Raw genomic sequence first — 17550 nt, 5'->3', positions numbered from 1 at the left:
GAGGATAGGTGTCTGAAAAAAAGTCAACCAGGAAATCACAAGAGACCTTAATTCAACAAATATTTTAGTGTTAACAAAGCCCTATGGCAAATTATGAGAGGAAAAGATTGCACATGGTTGTTGGTGCCAAAATCATCACCGAGTAGGTGGCAGCTCAACTGAGCCTTAGAAAATAGATCTGAATTGACAGATGGCTACAGAGGAAGCCTTTCCAGCGGGGCCTGGTTAGGCAGCAGCCAGACCCCAGTGGGAGACTACAAGGGTAAGGAGGATCTGAGCCTTTTCCTAACTTACTTTACCTTCATCTCTATTTTATGTCTATATATACTATCTAACAGAACTTTCTGTAACGATGAAAATGTTTTATATCTGCACTATTATGGAAGCCTCTAGGTACATGTGGCTAGTGAGCCTTAAAATGTGACTACTACAGCCGAGGAAGTGAAGTTAAAATTTTAATTTTAATTAATTAAAATTTTAATTTTAAATGGCCACATGTGGCTATTGGCTATTGTATTGAAGAACATAGCCACTTACCAAAATTTCTGCTCATTTTGCTGTAAATTGTCCTCCACTAACTAAAGGGTCATGGAACTGGGTCCTTGCTCTGAGGGTTCCTAGACCACTTACCTATGAATATAGTGGAGCTCAGGCCCATGAGTGGTGGGGAGGAAATGAGCCAGCCTGGACCCTGAGGTGGCTAATCCTCTCTGGAGACTGATTACAAATTCAAATTCTGAGCAGCCTGGCTAGAACCTCATGTTCCCAAAGGGCCCTAAGACAGACAGCGTCATTATGCTATGCGTGCATAGCCTTCTCCAGTCTTTTTATGTGTACTTACAAAAGGACTTCTTTTCAAGGACCCCTGTGTACTAAGTCATCAAGATCAAGGCCTTTAGTTATAAACTTGCAAGGCAGATTACATTTCTTTCAGATAGTAATCATTATGGAAAGGCTACTGCATTCTGATTAATCTGGTTAGCATTTGGAAAAAATAACCCAAACCCACTATGAGCTCATAGAATAAGCCTGAAAATAAAAGATTATCATTACTTTACCTTGTGCAGCAATGAATTTGTTCTTTTCTTGGTAGCCCTAGTGGGAAGGGGAGAGTGGGGAAGAAAAAGAAAGTGAAAACCAAAAATGGATTGGAAATGAAATTCTCCAGATTCCCAACCAGCTAACAAAGCTTCCCTTGTTAAAGCTCCAGGCAATTAACAAGAATTTCCATTCTAGAAATTTCCAAGGGATTAGCTTTGGATAGCAGGAATCAAAGATTACAGATTACATGATCTAGATAGTCTTCTGAAAGTAAGTTATTAATGAAGAATATCCAAATGCCAAATCCTGGACTAGACCCTATTTCTGACGCTGTCTCAGAGGCTGACAATCTGGGTCTTAGTGTTAATGGATAAAAACCCTCCAAGGCAGAAGCATATGGGGTAGTTCCAGGGATGAAGCTGGACACTAGGAAGGAAAAAAAGTTATTTTCTTGATGATGCTTTACCCTGGTGCAAAAGCTTTCTGGGAATAACCTGTGGGTATGGCAGGTAAGCTCCCCAGCATTCTGGGTTCTCCACTACAGGCTGTGAGAGAAGCAAAGGAGCCTGGGGATATAGATAAGGAGACTGAAAAGCTGACAACTGGCAATAACTTCTAAAGAGCCTATATACTCTTAGACGTCTAAAGGTGAGTGAGGAAACTGGTCCCTTCTAAGACTCCAGGCTGGAAGCCCATTTGCCAACTATGCCACTGCCTGTTTTGTCTCCCCCTATGGCCAATGTCAGCTTTGCTTTCAGACCTTTGTGTTACCCAAACCACAGGTCCTAGTTTCCACTATCTGTTGTTACCACTTCCCTTCAAGATCCATCTGTGATCTTAGTTCTCTGCAAAAAGGGTTTGGTAAGTGACTGCTGGGGATAGGAATGAGGTTTAACTGTATCTGGACAAGGTTTTTTATTGGGGTAATAAAAATGTTCTAAAACAAAGAGACAATAGCTAAGGGGTACAGGGTTCCTTTTTGGGGTGATGGAAAGGTTGTAAAATTGACTGGTGATGGCTGCATATATCTGGGAATATACTAAAAACCACTGAATTGTACACTTTAAATGGGTGAAAATTACGATATATGAATTATATCTCAATAAAGTTATTAAAGCTGTTCTAAAACAATTAGGGTGATGGCAGCATAACTTGGTAAATTTAATAAAAATCACTGAATTCTACACTTTAAATAGACAATTTTTAAAAATATAAACTATACCTCAATAAAGTTGGAGAGAAAAACGGTTTGGTAAGTGTAACTGGCAGCCTATGACAAATGGCCTTGACTTGCTTCAAAGGACACTGTCAGCCCCTATACTCCAAGTCCAAGGCACATTTACTCTCTCTTTCTCACTGGATATCTCATTTGCACTTAACCCTGCTGACCATCAAACACTGCCTCCATGCTTACTTTTTGCCCTCTGAGATGCTCTTCTCTCCCAGTCTCCTTTTATCTCATTCATGAGTGTCTCTTGCTCAGTGTGCCTGCCAGGGCCCAATCTCCTTGCTCTAAATGACTTTCAAGACCATGGTTTTGGAATATCTCCTGAGCTCTAGATCAGCATGACCAACTGTGTGCTGGATACATCCACATTGATCACCCTATTCTCTCTAAGCTCTACTCTCAGAAATATATAATCCATCAAGTCCTGTTAAATTCTCCTTCCAAAGCAGTGTATACTTTGTCGCTTCCTCTTCGATCTTTCTACAGGACCTCATCTTTAACCTGCTGCTGTAGCAGGCCCCAGTTGGTCCTCTTAAATCCATGTTGCACATGGTAACCTGAGTGACCAATATACAAATGTGGCCATGTCTCTTCTTGTCTTTAATACCTTTCGATGTTACCCCATTGCCCAGAGAATTAATTAGATACCTTAGCTGTACTGAAAATTTGCAGGTACTATAAGGTAGCTCACTCAGCACCCAGTCTCACCCACTGCTGTCTTGACTTTCTTACTTCAGAGGCCGAGACACTAAAAGCTAAATTCCCTAGACTCCTCCCTTAGAGTTCAGTTCTGCACAGACCTAGCTTCTTCCTAGCAGATGCTCCCACACAAGACCTGGGGTAGAAGTGAGCGATGTGAGATAGTGATTGTGCTAGGAAGATTGGTCTTTGGGCAAGCATGCAGCAGAAGCATGCAGTTCTTCTGCAGAATTTTCACTATGAGAGTCACAGGGGGTAGTTAGCTACATCTATGAGTGCTATATTCTTCACTGAGCAACACCTTGGCTACTTGAAGTACCAAGTGACAACGTCCAGTCCTTTTGTCTGAGTACCACATGCTCTTTACATATCACCAAGCCCAGGGTATAGATGGTGAAAATCATAAAACTAAGGCGCCTATATATCAACGATTTTCATTTTAGGTAGGCCCTCGGTGCAGCTAGACATGTCTTTTTCTTCCCTTTTTAGTATTCTTTCTTACTGATCTCAGAAGCTATTCCAAACTTTCACTACTCTTATGTCACAGTCCCATCTTCTTTCAGCAGATAAGCATGAATCTTAGAGAAAACAGACGAGTTCCCTCAACTTGCTTTACCCACACCTACAAACCATCTCTATTTATGCTGTATCCTCCTTTACCATCAATCCCAGAGTAAGAAATTTCCCTTTCTTTTGTTCAGCATGAATCTCTGTATTAGTATTCTTTTTCAAAAAATTGTGGTAAAATACATATAACATAAAACTGACCATTTTAGCCATTTTTATGTGTACAATTCTATGGCAGTAAGTTTATTCACACTGGACAACTATCACCACCATTCATCTCCAGAAATTTTTGTCTTCCAAAACTGAAAGTCTGTACCTATTAAACAATAATTCCCTAGTCCTCAATCCCCCTACCCCCTAACCACCACCATTCTGCTTCTGTGAATTTGACTACTCTAGGTGCCTCATTGAAATGGAATCATACAATATCTGTCCTGTGACTGACTTATTTCACTCAGCATAACATCTTCAAGGTTCATTCATATGTCAGAATTTCTTTCCTTTCTAAGGCTGAGTAATATTCCATTATATGTTTATACCACATTTTGTTTGTCCATTCATCTTTTAGTGGACATTTGGGTAGCTCCCACCTTTTGGCTCCTGAGATCAATGCTGCTAAGAACATGGGTGCACAAACCCCACCAGTCTTCTTCTCACACACCCTGCTTCAGTAGTAAGGCTTGTTCTTGCTAGTGTACACCCTCTCTGTCTTCTTTTCAAATTCTCTTTTTCTACTGGCTCATTTCCCACACCCTGTAACACATACTCAAGTCTCTCACACCATCTCTACAAACATTCTCTAAATCACCCCTAAAAACCTCCTCCCAGTTTTAGTTCTTCCCTCAGCCTTGGTTCATGGTAGATATGTCGAACTAGATTTAGCTGATGTGAGATACTCTTATCCTGTCCCCTTTATTTTTACTATAGATGGCAAGGCTTTTGTTCTTGGTTTTCTGAATAAGCTCAATAAAGAACTCACTGACTCTTACAGAAAAGTACACGTTTAGATTCAGATTTTTACATGGGAAACCTTTGGGAAGGATGACAGGGTAAACATAATAATACATTTTAAATTATCTATTTTATCTTTAAAATTTTTTTCCCAGTCACTTAAAAAAATTACACTCCTCAGGGAAAACTTGAAATGACAAATATTCCTCCTAACATGAAGCTGGGAAGGAGCCAATAAATGGTAGCCAATGGTCATTCAAGAAATGATGAAAAAAGCTTGAGTGCCTTACATTGATGAATGAAGCATTGATGTAATCGGAATCTGGAACTCCTTCAACTGGTGTCAGATGGACTCTAGAGTGATCATCTAAGGAAAAAAAAATTTAAATATTAGTTAATATTAAAATAGTTAAATCCAATTTTATTTCTCACTGGTCCTGATACAACCAGGCCAGATGAGACAGCTGTGCCTATGTGTACAGAGACACACATGTCCAAAGATGTCACTGAAGCACTATTTACAACAGCAAAAATTTGGACACTTCTCAACCATCATTAGGGGACTAGTTAAATAAGTTAAGATATGTCCACAGCCCTGGCCGGTGTGGCTCAGTTAGTTGGGCACTGTCCTGTGCACTGAAAGGTTGCAGGTTTGATTTACGGTCAGGGCACGTACCCAGGTCACAGACTTGATCTCTGGTAGGGTGCATGCAGGAGGCAGCTGATTGATGTTTTGCTCTCATATTGATGCATCTCTCGCTCTCCCTCTCCCTTCCTCTCTCTCTAAATATCAATAAACTATTCTTTAAAAAAAAAAGATATGTCCACAATATAGAATAGTAAGCAATTGATAAAGAGGAAAGTGAATACTTTTGTTTCTCAATAGATGAATTAACAATATATATTGTTAAAAAAAGTCTGAACAATGTATATAGTATACCAATTACATTAAAAAAATATATACACATATTCATGCACAAATAGGAAGATATAAGTACGTTATATATAAAAGTCTACTACAGTGATCTCTAACATATTATGCACCCAGAAGTTTTTAAAAGAATAAATTAAATAATATACACACACAAAAAATTCATTATAAAAACAAGACAAAGTTCAAGTATCTTGCTCTCTTATCCCACTGAATTATGCATATCCCATTCTGGAGACCACTGGCCTAGAAAAATGTCTGTTAGGCTATATAGATCAACTTATTAGTAATGACTAACTCTGGGAAGGGGTTATAAAGAGAACTCTGTATTGGAATTTCTTTGCAATGAGCACTACAAAAAACTGTAACAACCCACTTCCTATCTGGTCCTAGTGAAACTTCTCTCAACCTCCTAAAAACATTAGGCTTGCCACAGAAAACCTGGTTAAGCACCCCTATTGACTCTGTAAGCACCTGGGGTCGCCTTGGGAGCCACAAAGGCAATTTCAGCTTGACAGAAGACCGGACTTTACTCTCCTTACCAACCCTCCTATAATCACAAGATTCTTTCCAGCCTCAGAAAAACTGGCTAGGGATGCAGTTTCAGGTTACATCCCAAGAAACTCTACCAACACTCACAAGGCAAGATGTTTACATATCGATTTTTTTCCTTATTTTCCTCCTTGGAGGCAGCTTCACAGGTGGCCTGGATAGGACAAGCAGGGAGAGCCTGAAAGGTTAAGAGAAATTAGAGGAGTTACTAACAGGGATAAACACCAAACATGCAAACTGCTGCACCAAATCCTGACTTGGCAGCAAGTTCTACCCTTTCGTGGGGGAAAAAGATGGGCCCAAGTGAACAGTTACAGCCTAACACACAGTGTGCACCTCTTCTCTAAAGAGCCTGCACATTTCTTAGAGTCTACCACCAAGAATCCCCAGGAACAGGATGCCCTTCCTGTTACTATGCAGCATGCTCTTTATATGATTACTATGTTGTCAGCGGCCTGTTACAATGCTGGGTCAAAATGGACCACCCCTGTTAATAGGAGTAGGGATGTAACTGAAGAGATGAGTCATGCTAACCACCATACAAAGATGAGGTGCATCTCAGAGTGACCTACACAGGAGGGCTCTGGATGGCTGGCTGAGTTAGGTCTTCTCTAGAGCCCTGACAAAGGGGCATGGCAACCCAGCCTTTAGCATCATGTGGCAAGTAAAAAAGGACAGGCATGTGGGTAGGAGAGTAGGCATTCACATGGATTCAGTAGTTAGGAAGCAGAGGATTTGGTGAGGTGACAGTGACTATGCAGCAGTTTTGAAGTAAATGTATATTAAATAGGTATGTGTATACACATAAATGGTTCGACATGAGGTAGTTTGGATTGTCTGAACTTTAGCAAATGAGTTAAACTTTCTAGGCCCAAGTTTCCTCATCTGTAAAATTGGGATGCTAGTACCTGCCACATAAGGAATAAATAAATCTCACATCTGGCATAAAATAAGCATTTAATAAATTCATTTTAAAAAGGAGTGGGAAGCTAAACCTTATTATTTGAAATGTTTTCTTTTTATATGTTCCATATATTCAAAACTAAGAAAGCAAAAAGGGAAACAGTTTAAAATTCCAACCCAGAAACCTTTCTCATAAGTGATTTTGAAATATGTTTTATGAGCCTTAAAAATATTCATACTCTTTGACCTAGCAATTCCACTTCTGAGAATCTAGCCTAAAGAAATAAAAATCTCTACGTTCAAATTATTTACTTCATCACTGTTTTGAATGACCCCAAACTGAAAACAACCTTAGTATTCAGTAGTAGGGTAAGAGTTAAGTATATTATTTTTCATTCATTCTTTTAACAAATATATATTGTATACCTATTAGATACTGTGCTAGATACAGAGCAAAGTGTTGAATCAGTCATATACACAGTTCTTGCTTTCATAAATACAAACTTGTGTGTGAAAGACATTAAACAAATAAAACAAATGAATATAAAATTATATACCACAATAAATGCAATGAAAGAACAAAATGCTATTAGAAAGTATACCCAAATTTAGAGGAAGAATGAGCATGGAAAACAGTATTCTAGGCACAGTGAACAGCATCTGTGATAACTCAGAGGCAGGAGAAGGCTTGGCTTGTGGAAAGAACTAAAAGATCAGTGAGCGTGTTATGTAGAAAGTGTGACTGGTAGGGATGGCAAGAGGAAGTGGGAGGAGATGAGCGTGGTAAGGTTAATTCACACATTTCCACATAGTTTGAATTTTATTTTAAGTGCATGAGAAAACCATTCAAAGTTTTTAAGCTGCAATCCAATATACAGGTTAAAGAATCACTCTAGCTGCTCCATGGAAAATGGACTGGCAAACAAGAACAGAAATATGGAAAGATGATGGTACAAGGAAATAGGTGCATTTGAGATATATTCTGGAGACACAGTTACTAGATTTAGAGATGGAATAAAGGGAATGTAGATTAGGCAGAGAAAGAGACAGGAATAAAGGGTGAGTCTTTGGTTTCCAATTTTGATAAGAATAAAAAAAAGATTAAATAAAGGAAATGCCAGCCTAAAAGGAACCAATTTTGCCAGATGAAAGCAAGAGCTCTAAGAAGGGAGCAATATATTTCCTGGGAACCAGCACGACAGTGATAAGAGAAATTAAAATAAAAGATCCTAAGTTAAAAGGAGTCAGAATTTCATAGTCCATCTGGCTTCACTTTCTCAAGATTTTCCTTTCAGAGTTAAAACCCTGGAGGTTCTGCATGTTATTTTACTAAGAGAGGCAATTTCTTTAGACCCTGTGCTGCTAATACTTAAGGGGGGAAAAAAGAGTTATCCTGAGCAGGACTACTGTACATGGAACAGAGACCCTGATTAAGACTGGAATTTCCCAATTTACCCAGATAGGCTAGATTTCCACGTTTCCACCCTGGTACAGGGAAGGATAAGATATGAGTTTTTAAAGCCCTCACAATGAATTCAGAGGCATTCCTTCCCCTGTATACTCGTCTCAAACGATGCAGAACAAAGGTAGTGACAGCAAGACTTGAAAATAGTGCCCAGGGTCAGTAATAACAATGACCACACCTCATAGTCCTATTAGCATCCCTAGCTCCCCAAGTCAGATGGAGAAAAACTAGGTCTCCAGCCATGCTAAGTAAGGCTCCTAAGAGGAAAGTGAGGAAGAAACAGGAGCTGTTGTTTGACAAGAGAAAAGGGTTTGCTCTAGAGAACATGGTGCTAGATGCAAAGGGTCAGACTGAAGAGCCTATGTCAGGAATAAAAGCAATGAGAATCCTACTCCTTTTAGTTTCTACACTGGAAAACCTGCCCACAGACCGAGGAAGCAGCAGCTAAACCAGAAGGCTAGCGATGTTAAATTCTCTTGAAACACTAGGTGGCATCAAAGACTATTTCATCCCTTGCTTAAGCCTTTACTGGGAACAAGGCTATGTATTTTTTTTTTTAATTGTTTTTCAATTTTTATATTTATAAAAATATATCCATCACATGATTTAACGTATCAGTTCTCTTTGGGCTCTTCCCTCATCATATACTCTTCCTTCTCTCACAAATAAAATTACCTTGCTTTAATTTATTTGTATCCCATATATCTTATATCCTTAAACAATATTTTTTTATTGTTCAGTCTATTTTTTTAATAAAAATTGAATCATAAACAAGGAGTAACTTGTTTTTTGGGCCCAATATTATGTTCTGAAGATTCATCTAGATTGTTCCATGTAGCCAAAGTTCATTCACTTTATTTTGCAGTGTTCTATTTTGAGCCCATACCAACATTTATTTACCCATTTTACTACTAATGAATATTTGGGTTGTTTACAGTGAACAATCCTGCTTTGAGCAATTGGTATATGTGTTTTCTCATGCACATGTGCAAGAGTTTTAGATATGAGTATCTATAACTTTACCAGATAAGGCCAAATTGTTTTTCTTTTTATATATATATATATATGTTTTTATTGACTTTAGAGAGGAAGGGAGAGGGAGAGATAGAAATATCAATGAAAGAGAAACATCAACAGTGATTGGCTGCCTCCTACACACACCCCACTGGGGATCAAGCCCTGCAACCAGGGTGTGTGCCCTGACCATGAATCAAACCCGTGCTCAACCACTGAGCATACCCCTGGGCAAGGCCAAATGTTTTTCAAGGTAGTTGTACCAGTTTACAACCCCATCAGCAATGTAGTGTCCCAGTTGTTTTGTATCCTCATCAACATTTGCCATCGTCAGACTTTAAATGTATGAAATGTCGGCTGAATTTACATTTCTCTTGATTTATTAATGAGGTTGACCATCTTTCCACAGATGACCGGTCAACAGGGTTTCCTCTTCTGTGAACTACCTAGCAAGTGTTTTCCCCATTTTTCTCCTGGATTGCTTGTTTTCTCATTAATTTATAGGAGTTGTTCATATATTCTGGATTCTAACTCTTCGTTAGTTATAAGTGTTACAGATATTTTTTGCCAGGTTTGTGGCCTGCCTTTTCATTTTCTTTATATCTATTTATAAGCAGAAGTTCTGCATCTTAATGTAGTCAAGCTGACTAATCTTTCCCTTTATCAACATTTTAAGTCTTAAGAATCCTTTCATACTGTGAGATTTTATTTTCCTATATTATTCCCACGTTCATCATTTTGCCTTTTAGATTTCAATATGTACACTAACTGAGACTGATTTTTGTGTTTGGTATGAGACAAGAATTAAATTTCATTTATTCCCATAGGCTTACCCAATTGTCCCAGCACTATTTATTGTAAGGACCATTCTTTCACCCACCAAAACTATAAAAGCATTTCTGTCATAAGTAGGCTTTCATTTACACATAAATCTGCTTTTGGGCTCTCTATTTTATTCCACTGATCAATCCGTTTATCCCAGTGCTAATACACAACTGTCTTAATTACTAGATTTTATAATAACTCTTTATATCTGGTAAGGCAGGTCTCCTCACCTTGTTCTTCTTCTTCAGGAATGTCTTGGCTATTCTTGAATCTTTTCTCCTCCATATAAATTTTAGAATCAGCTTGTCAAGTTCCACAAAAAACCTGTTGGGATTTTTATTGGAATTGCATTGAATCTACATATCAGTTTGGGGAGAATTGACATTTTTACAATACTGAGCCTTTTAATCCACTGGTCTCATCTTGTCACTAATTTAGGCCTTTTCTTTAATGCGTTCAAACATTTTAATAATTTTCTCTAAAGATTTTGTAAAGATTTTGTTAAATTTATTCCTAAGTACTTTGCATTTTAAATGCTACTGTAAATGGCCATTAGAAAATATTATTAGATTCTGATAGTGGCTTATGCATAGAAATGCATTAATTTTTAATGCTGTTTTGTATCTATGGATCTTGATAAAATAACTTACCAATTCTGATAATTTATTTGATGAGACTTTGTATTTCTCTGAGGGCAATATTCTACCCTGTGAAAAATGCATATTTTGTCTCTTCCTTTCCAATCTTTAATACCTTTCATTTCTTTTCTTGCCTCACTATGCTGCCTAAGATCTTCAGTACTGTACTAAATATCATTCATTTACTTTTATGTTTGAATTCCCTTTTAAATATTCTCACCTAACAGCTACCAGTGCCTGAATGGTCTGCTGAGATGGGGAATCTACTACCTTCTGAGGTAGTTTATCTCATCTTGGAACAGTTTATTTGGAAGGATCCAACACCCAGATATACAATTTCTTTTGTATTTCCCTTGTACTGACTAGTGTAAAACTCAGATGTCAGCTGGTGCCTTCTCTGCCCCTTGGGAACCCTGAAACTTCAATTCCCTGGACTGTTGAATTCAAAGCCCTTGACACAGCACCTGTTAATTCCTATAAGCCCTTGGCTCTAATTCATTTGTTTAGAGACAACTCATCAATGTAGACGCTATTTTGTCTCTACTTCACTTCAATGACACACAGTCCTGTCATCAGATTACATACACTTTTTTTATCTGGAAATCCAAGAATTAAGCTGTCTCTATTAAAGATGTAGAATCCTGAGCAATGGGGTGTCACATCTTGCAATGCAGATTTTAACCATCTGGCTGGTTACACCTCATGCCCTCTCTTCTCTCTCCCTATCTTCCTCTCAGGAGCTAAATTTTCTTTCTTTTCTTAGAAAAGCCTCGAACATGCTTTAGGGACCTCAATAAGTGGCTTTTCAAAGTGTTTCTTTTAAACAAATTCAGTGCTTCCTTCTAAGACGAATGCTGGTCAATAAAAAAGTTCCAGCTTATAATTCTCAGACAAAAACAATCTCATGGCAATTTCAACCATGGTGGGGTTTCATAAAGATGCTACACACTCTCCTTTCAGCCTGTCGAATATCTGAAAACAGCTGTTGTGTCCTATGCCTAGTTCCTTCAGCTGTTCACCCCCATGGTACAGTTTTTCTCCAAAACAACTTCCCATTTAGTGTTACTCTTTTTCAGAGACCTGACCACAAGACTCCTGGCACAGTTCAAGCAAGGGACATGAACTCTTTATTCTACGTGCAGTATATCCATCCTAAAACTTCCACTAGCTTTATTTACCACATTAAAAAAAAACTCTGCTTTTAAAAATGTTATAAAAAAATATGCTTACTGTAAAAGTCAGTCAAATAAATTCAGAAGAAAGAGGAAGTTCCTTATCATGTCTCTCCTATATTCTACTTCCCCTTATAGGTAACCCATTGCTCATAGTTCACAGTATTCTTCCAGATTTTAAAAAATGCATTAACATACTCATACATTTTTTTAAAGGGAGTATTGTACCATGTATAGTCCTCTGTAATGTGTTTTCTCCATTAACAGTACAGCTTAGAGATCTTTCTAAGTCAAGACATTTATTTTAATGACAGTACAGAATTTCATAATGGATACAAGAACTCATTTAGCCATTCTATTTGACGGGTATCTGCTTTTCATTTTATTTTCTTTGTTATTATAAATAATGCTGTAATAAACATCCATGTACAAATATATATTTGATTTTCTGTTAGAGTCTAAGGAGTTAGATCAGACAGTGTAGGCATTTAAAAGTTGATTGATACTGTTAAATCATCCTTCCAACGCTATGCCAAGTTAAACCCTACCTGTGTATAACAGTATCTGTATCCCCATACCTTTGCCCACACTTGGTATCAGTCCTTTAAAATTTTCATATTGGACAGGCCCAAAATAATGGTGAGTTTTAATCTAGCCTTCCCTGATGACTAGATACAGTTGAGTTTTTCATATGTTTATAGACCATTTGTTTTTCTTCTGTGAATTGCCAATTTTGCTACAGCAATGTTCACTTTTTCCTCATAGGTTAGTAAAAGCTCTTTATATACTATGGAAAATTCTGTCTACCTGTGGCAAATAGCTTCTCCAGAGACATTTAATATTTTAAATGTATTTACTACCTTTCAATCTATTCCATTCTGTCTTCTGAATCTTGTGTTTTGCTTAGAAAAGCTCTCCTTACCCTATGATTATAAAAATATTATTCTATGATAGGAGATACAAATTGGTATGTTTGCCCTATGTGCTATTCGACAGCCTCTTTCCTGACAGGGCTGACTGATGCAAACACAGTAACACTTGCCCCACACTGTGCCAACCAGATTCTCTTTGCCAGGATTTTGAAACCCCGAAGGCAGCAGAGGCTTTCTGAGAGGGCCCCAGAGCCAGCAGAACAGGGCCTGCTTTGCCCTAGGGTTGGTAGCCTATCTCATCTTTTGGTTCTGCCAGTTTCTCCAGTGTCTCCTCAACTGATAGTGTTGGGTTTTTTGCTTAATTTAGTTGTGTTGATGTCTCTGGTTTTTAAATAAAGGAACTTAACTGACTTAACAGTTAGTATCAGTGAGTGGGTTGTAGTTAAGAAACTAATGGGGGAAATGTGGGTGATGTAAACCTGATTCCTGTGTCCAGATAAAGAGAAAGAAACTGTCAATCAATTTTCAGGATGGGAGAGAGCAAACCATTCATAGTTTACAACTGTACAACAGCTATTTCAGTTATTACCTGTAATCACCTGGAATGTGTTTCAGCTGGTGGTAAAGGGGTGGGAGAATCCCAGTTAAAGGATGAGAAATGTTGAAACTGAGGAGTACAATTACTTCTGACAATATCAGATAACAAAACGAGAAAAAGCCCAGCTCCAATATCAAATGCTCATCTCCACAAACAGTGCAAGGCTCAGGGCCATTCTACGACTGTGCTATGTATTTTGTGCTGAACCAAATGTTAACATTTCAGAATTCTGCTGGTTGCTGAATGTTCATGACAACGGAATTCACATCTTTCCTGGGTTGTTCATGTGAAAGACAGGGCTTTGGTGAGACAACTGAAATAATGATGAAACAAAACAGAGGAGTTGGAGAAGGCCAACTTCTAAAAATCTCTCCACTGCATCTTGCTTTTATGATGAAAACTTCTCCACAACCCAGCTCTCATTGCTCATGGATAATAAGGACGCAAGCTTAACACAACCTAGAGGGTAAAATACATGAACAAGGTAAAAAGCAAGGAGCTAATAGGAGAAACTGCAGGAATTCACTGAGTTGGATCATCGAAAAAGGAGGGGAAAGCATAATTTTTGTATAAGGTCAATTTGTAATTATGGTATGGTTATGTAAACTTCTGAGTTAGTGTAACAGCTCAGGAAACTGGCCAGTTTTAATGGTGGGCTAGGCTGGCAAGTGGAAAACTGGACTGAATTGGATTCAGCTAGGTAACAATGAAAAGCCAGAAAACCCTTGGCACAAACTAGAGATCAGTGTTACATGGTATCTAACAGGCTCAACCTTCCTACTGATACCTTCACCATCTGATGGAATCAACAAGTGCCTTGCTTGAGGGTGTACACTGGTGAGGAAAGCACTGGAATCTTTCAGAAGTGCTTTCCTGGCTGTCTATCACAGTGAGATGCTGGTGGAAGGGGCTGGCTTCAAAATGGGATTCCTGATCTTAGTGGGATGGAAGGAGCCTCAAAGGCAAAGCTGCCAGGGCTCAAACATCTCTGGTTTTGGATAATTCACTGTGACGCTCCCAATAATGGAAATGACAGGCAGCCAGCCAAGCTCAGTTGAGAAGGCCTGGCTAGACTGCAATGCTAGAAAGGGCCCCTTCTCACCCAATTCCCAGGCCTGGGTCAGTTTAGAGAACCAGAGCCCTTCAATGATGGGCACATGTAAAGAAGAGCCCTTCCACAGCACATCTGGTTAAGATTGAGCAGGAGAATCATATTAAAAAACCTAAAGAAAAAAACACACAAAAAAACCCCTAAAGATTTGGGGACAAGACCATGATCTTGTCAGCATACTCTGGTAGAGAATGTAAGCCTGACCAAGGGGCCCTAGATATCCAAATGACTGCAACTACCCATCATAAATTAAGTATTATGAGTCAATAAGCCATAAATTTGGACATTTAGCAGAATTCCACAACCAGCTGGAAGTGATGTGTAAGGAACACTTGCCACACACCCACTCCTTTTAATAAATACCTCTGATTTCCCAACAATATCAACAGTTGACTGACAAAGAAAAATGTTGAGCCTAGTATACAAATGGCTCTGTGAGATGTGCTAGCCTGTTCTGGAGGTAGATTGCTGTGGGATAATCTACCTAAGGGATGGCTCTGAATGGTATAAAAGAAAAATCCTTCCAGTGAACAGAACTTCAAGCAAGGCATCCCACTATCCACCCTTACTGGTGGTCAGAACCTAAACCGATGCCGGGGCAAGTGGACAACTGAAACCAGAAAGATAGGAAATATTTATGCTCCATGTGTATGCTCACTGGAGGGCACTCACTGCTAACCACCAAGGAGATGCTGGTCAGCCCTTTCCCTTAATATCCCAGTGCTGGCCCAACAAGCCCATGAATATAGAGGCCATGGTAACACAGCAATTGGCTCTCACCATAATATTTATTGTATTTGCCTACCATGCCTCTTAGAACACCACCTCCATCCAGGGATTTACGGAAATGCCTTATGGGACCTCAGTGAATATTACCTCCAAACAAAGACCTCATTTCACACAAAAAGAAGTATGGCCATGGGGTTACATACCCCATTACCCAGAAGCAGTTGGCAGTACAGACTACACTACAGTAGAGTGTGATGATGGAGACCTAGCTATGGTGCTGAGGCTAGGGTGCCTTTTTTTTTTAAGAGAGAGAGGAAGAGAGAGAAATTGAACAGTTACCTCCCATAACCCCCACTGGGGTTCAAACCAGCAACCTTTTGGTGTACGGGACAACGCTCCAATCAATGGAGACCCTGGCCAGGGCTGGGGTGCTATCTTGTGAGATGAGGTCTCAATCAATAATGAGCAAAAATAGTGCTGTTTTTTCAACAGCCAGAAAAAGGGTCCAAGCTATTCCATTAACTCTTGCCCAGTAAATGGTCTCGTTTCAATTCTTGCCTCCTTCCCATCTATTCTCTACTTGTACCTAATAATTTTTCAGAGTGCAAATCTGGCCACATCTCTCTGCTCCCTGAAACCCTTCACTGATGGAGATGAGTGGTGACCCACCCACCTGATAACTGTCCCTCCTTTCCTCCTTGCTACTAGAGCTCCAATAATCTGGACTGGTTTCAGTCGGTTGCAGTAAGCCTATTTCTCCCTTGCTTATGGCTAGTTTGAAAAGAAGCATGTGACAAAGGAAGTCTCCAGAAGATTTTGGGAAAGTTTTCCTCACTGATAAAAGGAGACATATAGGAAGAAACAGTCACCCTTGTCCACCGGACCATGTGGTGCCTAGAACTGGGGCAGCCATTTTGGTATCATGAAGGGAGCCAGCCTAAGAGACAAAGCTGACATACATGGTTGAGTTGAAAGGTGTGAAGGAGACTGAGAGTTTACCAATGACCAAGGTGATCCTCTATGTCCTCAAATCCATTCCCCTTTCTCTAATCATGACCGCCTTACGTCAATATATCAGCACCTCTGGTATCAACAGCTGTTGCAGCCCCTAACTGTACACCCTGCACCTATTCTGATCTCCCAGTGGGCCATTCTCTATATAGCAGCCAGTCATTTTTTCAAAATACAAACCTCGTTGGTCCATGGTTCTACTTCTTTCACAACAATCTACAAGATTTACAGTCTGGCCTAATCTTTCAGTTTCATCTCTTACTGTTCTCCTGAGTCGCTGCCCATTGGCCACACAAAGCCTTTCTTTATTTTCTGAATGTGCCCTTCCCTCACTACTGACAGTTTGCTCCTGCTATTCCCAGTGCCTGGAATGTCCCCCATCCCCCTTTCCCCAATGTCTTTGCTTAGGATTAGGTCTCAATGAAAACATCATTTCTTCAAGGAAGTTCTGACCTCGGATCAGAACTGATGGGATGGAATCACCAACTGGTAGATCCACGAATATGTTCTGCTTTCATGAGGGAGTTATAAAAAATGTGAATCTAAATTCCCAAGATGAGGCCTTTACTCTTGCAGTCTGCCATGGTCCTCTTTTTCCACTGAGCTACTCCCTGACACTCTGGGATCCCTATTTCAAACTCTAAAAGGCCATCTGTTAATACAGGATCCTAATATTATGCACCAGTCCTTCATGTCCTATATTGCTATTTGAGTTATTTTTGTTCTTGTTTATGGACAGTAAGTTTCTTGAGTGTAGGAACTGGATCTGATTTTGCTCCCCAGCAAACCCCTGGCATCTAACACATATTAATCATTTAATAAGTATTTATTAAACAAAGTAACAGATGTGATGATGAATGAATAGATGGATGGACAGATAAGGGAGGTGAGACAAACTTTCATTTCCTGTCCATAATCACACAGGGAAAGAGTCAGAAGAACTTGGTAAAAATTTTCTCACCTCTAACCCATTAAAAAACTGTTTTCTCCCCTAAGACCTTAAGTCTGCCTTCCTCCCTGCTCACACATCAGTCTCAGCAAAGAACTCACGTTGAATTCCTCTCTGAAGAGCTTATTGTCATCAGCCATTCTCCGGTTAATCTCCTCTTCCAGCTTGTCCACAGGCAGGGGTGGATACTTCCTGTTGGTGCTTGGGGACCTTGCCAGAAGTGGCACGCTCTGGGGTTCTGCAGTGCACAAGGGGGAAGGTTGGTCAGGTGCCCCGGGGACCAGCCAGTCTCTG

General features: G+C 39.4%; 1 protein-coding gene across 2 annotated transcripts in view; it reads right to left on the bottom strand.

Moving 5' to 3' along the window:
* PTPRA (protein tyrosine phosphatase receptor type A) overlaps window positions 1–17550 on the bottom strand; it is a 110293-nt gene that overhangs the window by 18630 nt on the left and 74113 nt on the right. For both annotated transcript variants that reach the window (XM_081150281.1, XM_081150282.1), the window contains 4 exons: window positions 17358–17494; window positions 6057–6147; window positions 4777–4853; window positions 1059–1095 (listed from right to left, as the gene is read on the bottom strand). In XM_081150281.1, coding sequence (XP_081006407.1) covers window positions 1059–1095; window positions 4777–4853; window positions 6057–6147; window positions 17358–17494 — 342 coding nt within the window. The remainder of the gene's footprint in view (window positions 1–1058; window positions 1096–4776; window positions 4854–6056; window positions 6148–17357; window positions 17495–17550) is intronic.

Source organism: Miniopterus schreibersii (assembly GCF_964146895.1).
Source record: "Miniopterus schreibersii genome assembly, chromosome: 10".
Lineage (NCBI taxonomy): Eukaryota > Metazoa > Chordata > Mammalia > Chiroptera > Miniopteridae > Miniopterus > Miniopterus schreibersii.
Note: the sequence above shows the minus strand (reverse complement) of the source record. Positions and strands in the feature narration are given on the sequence as shown.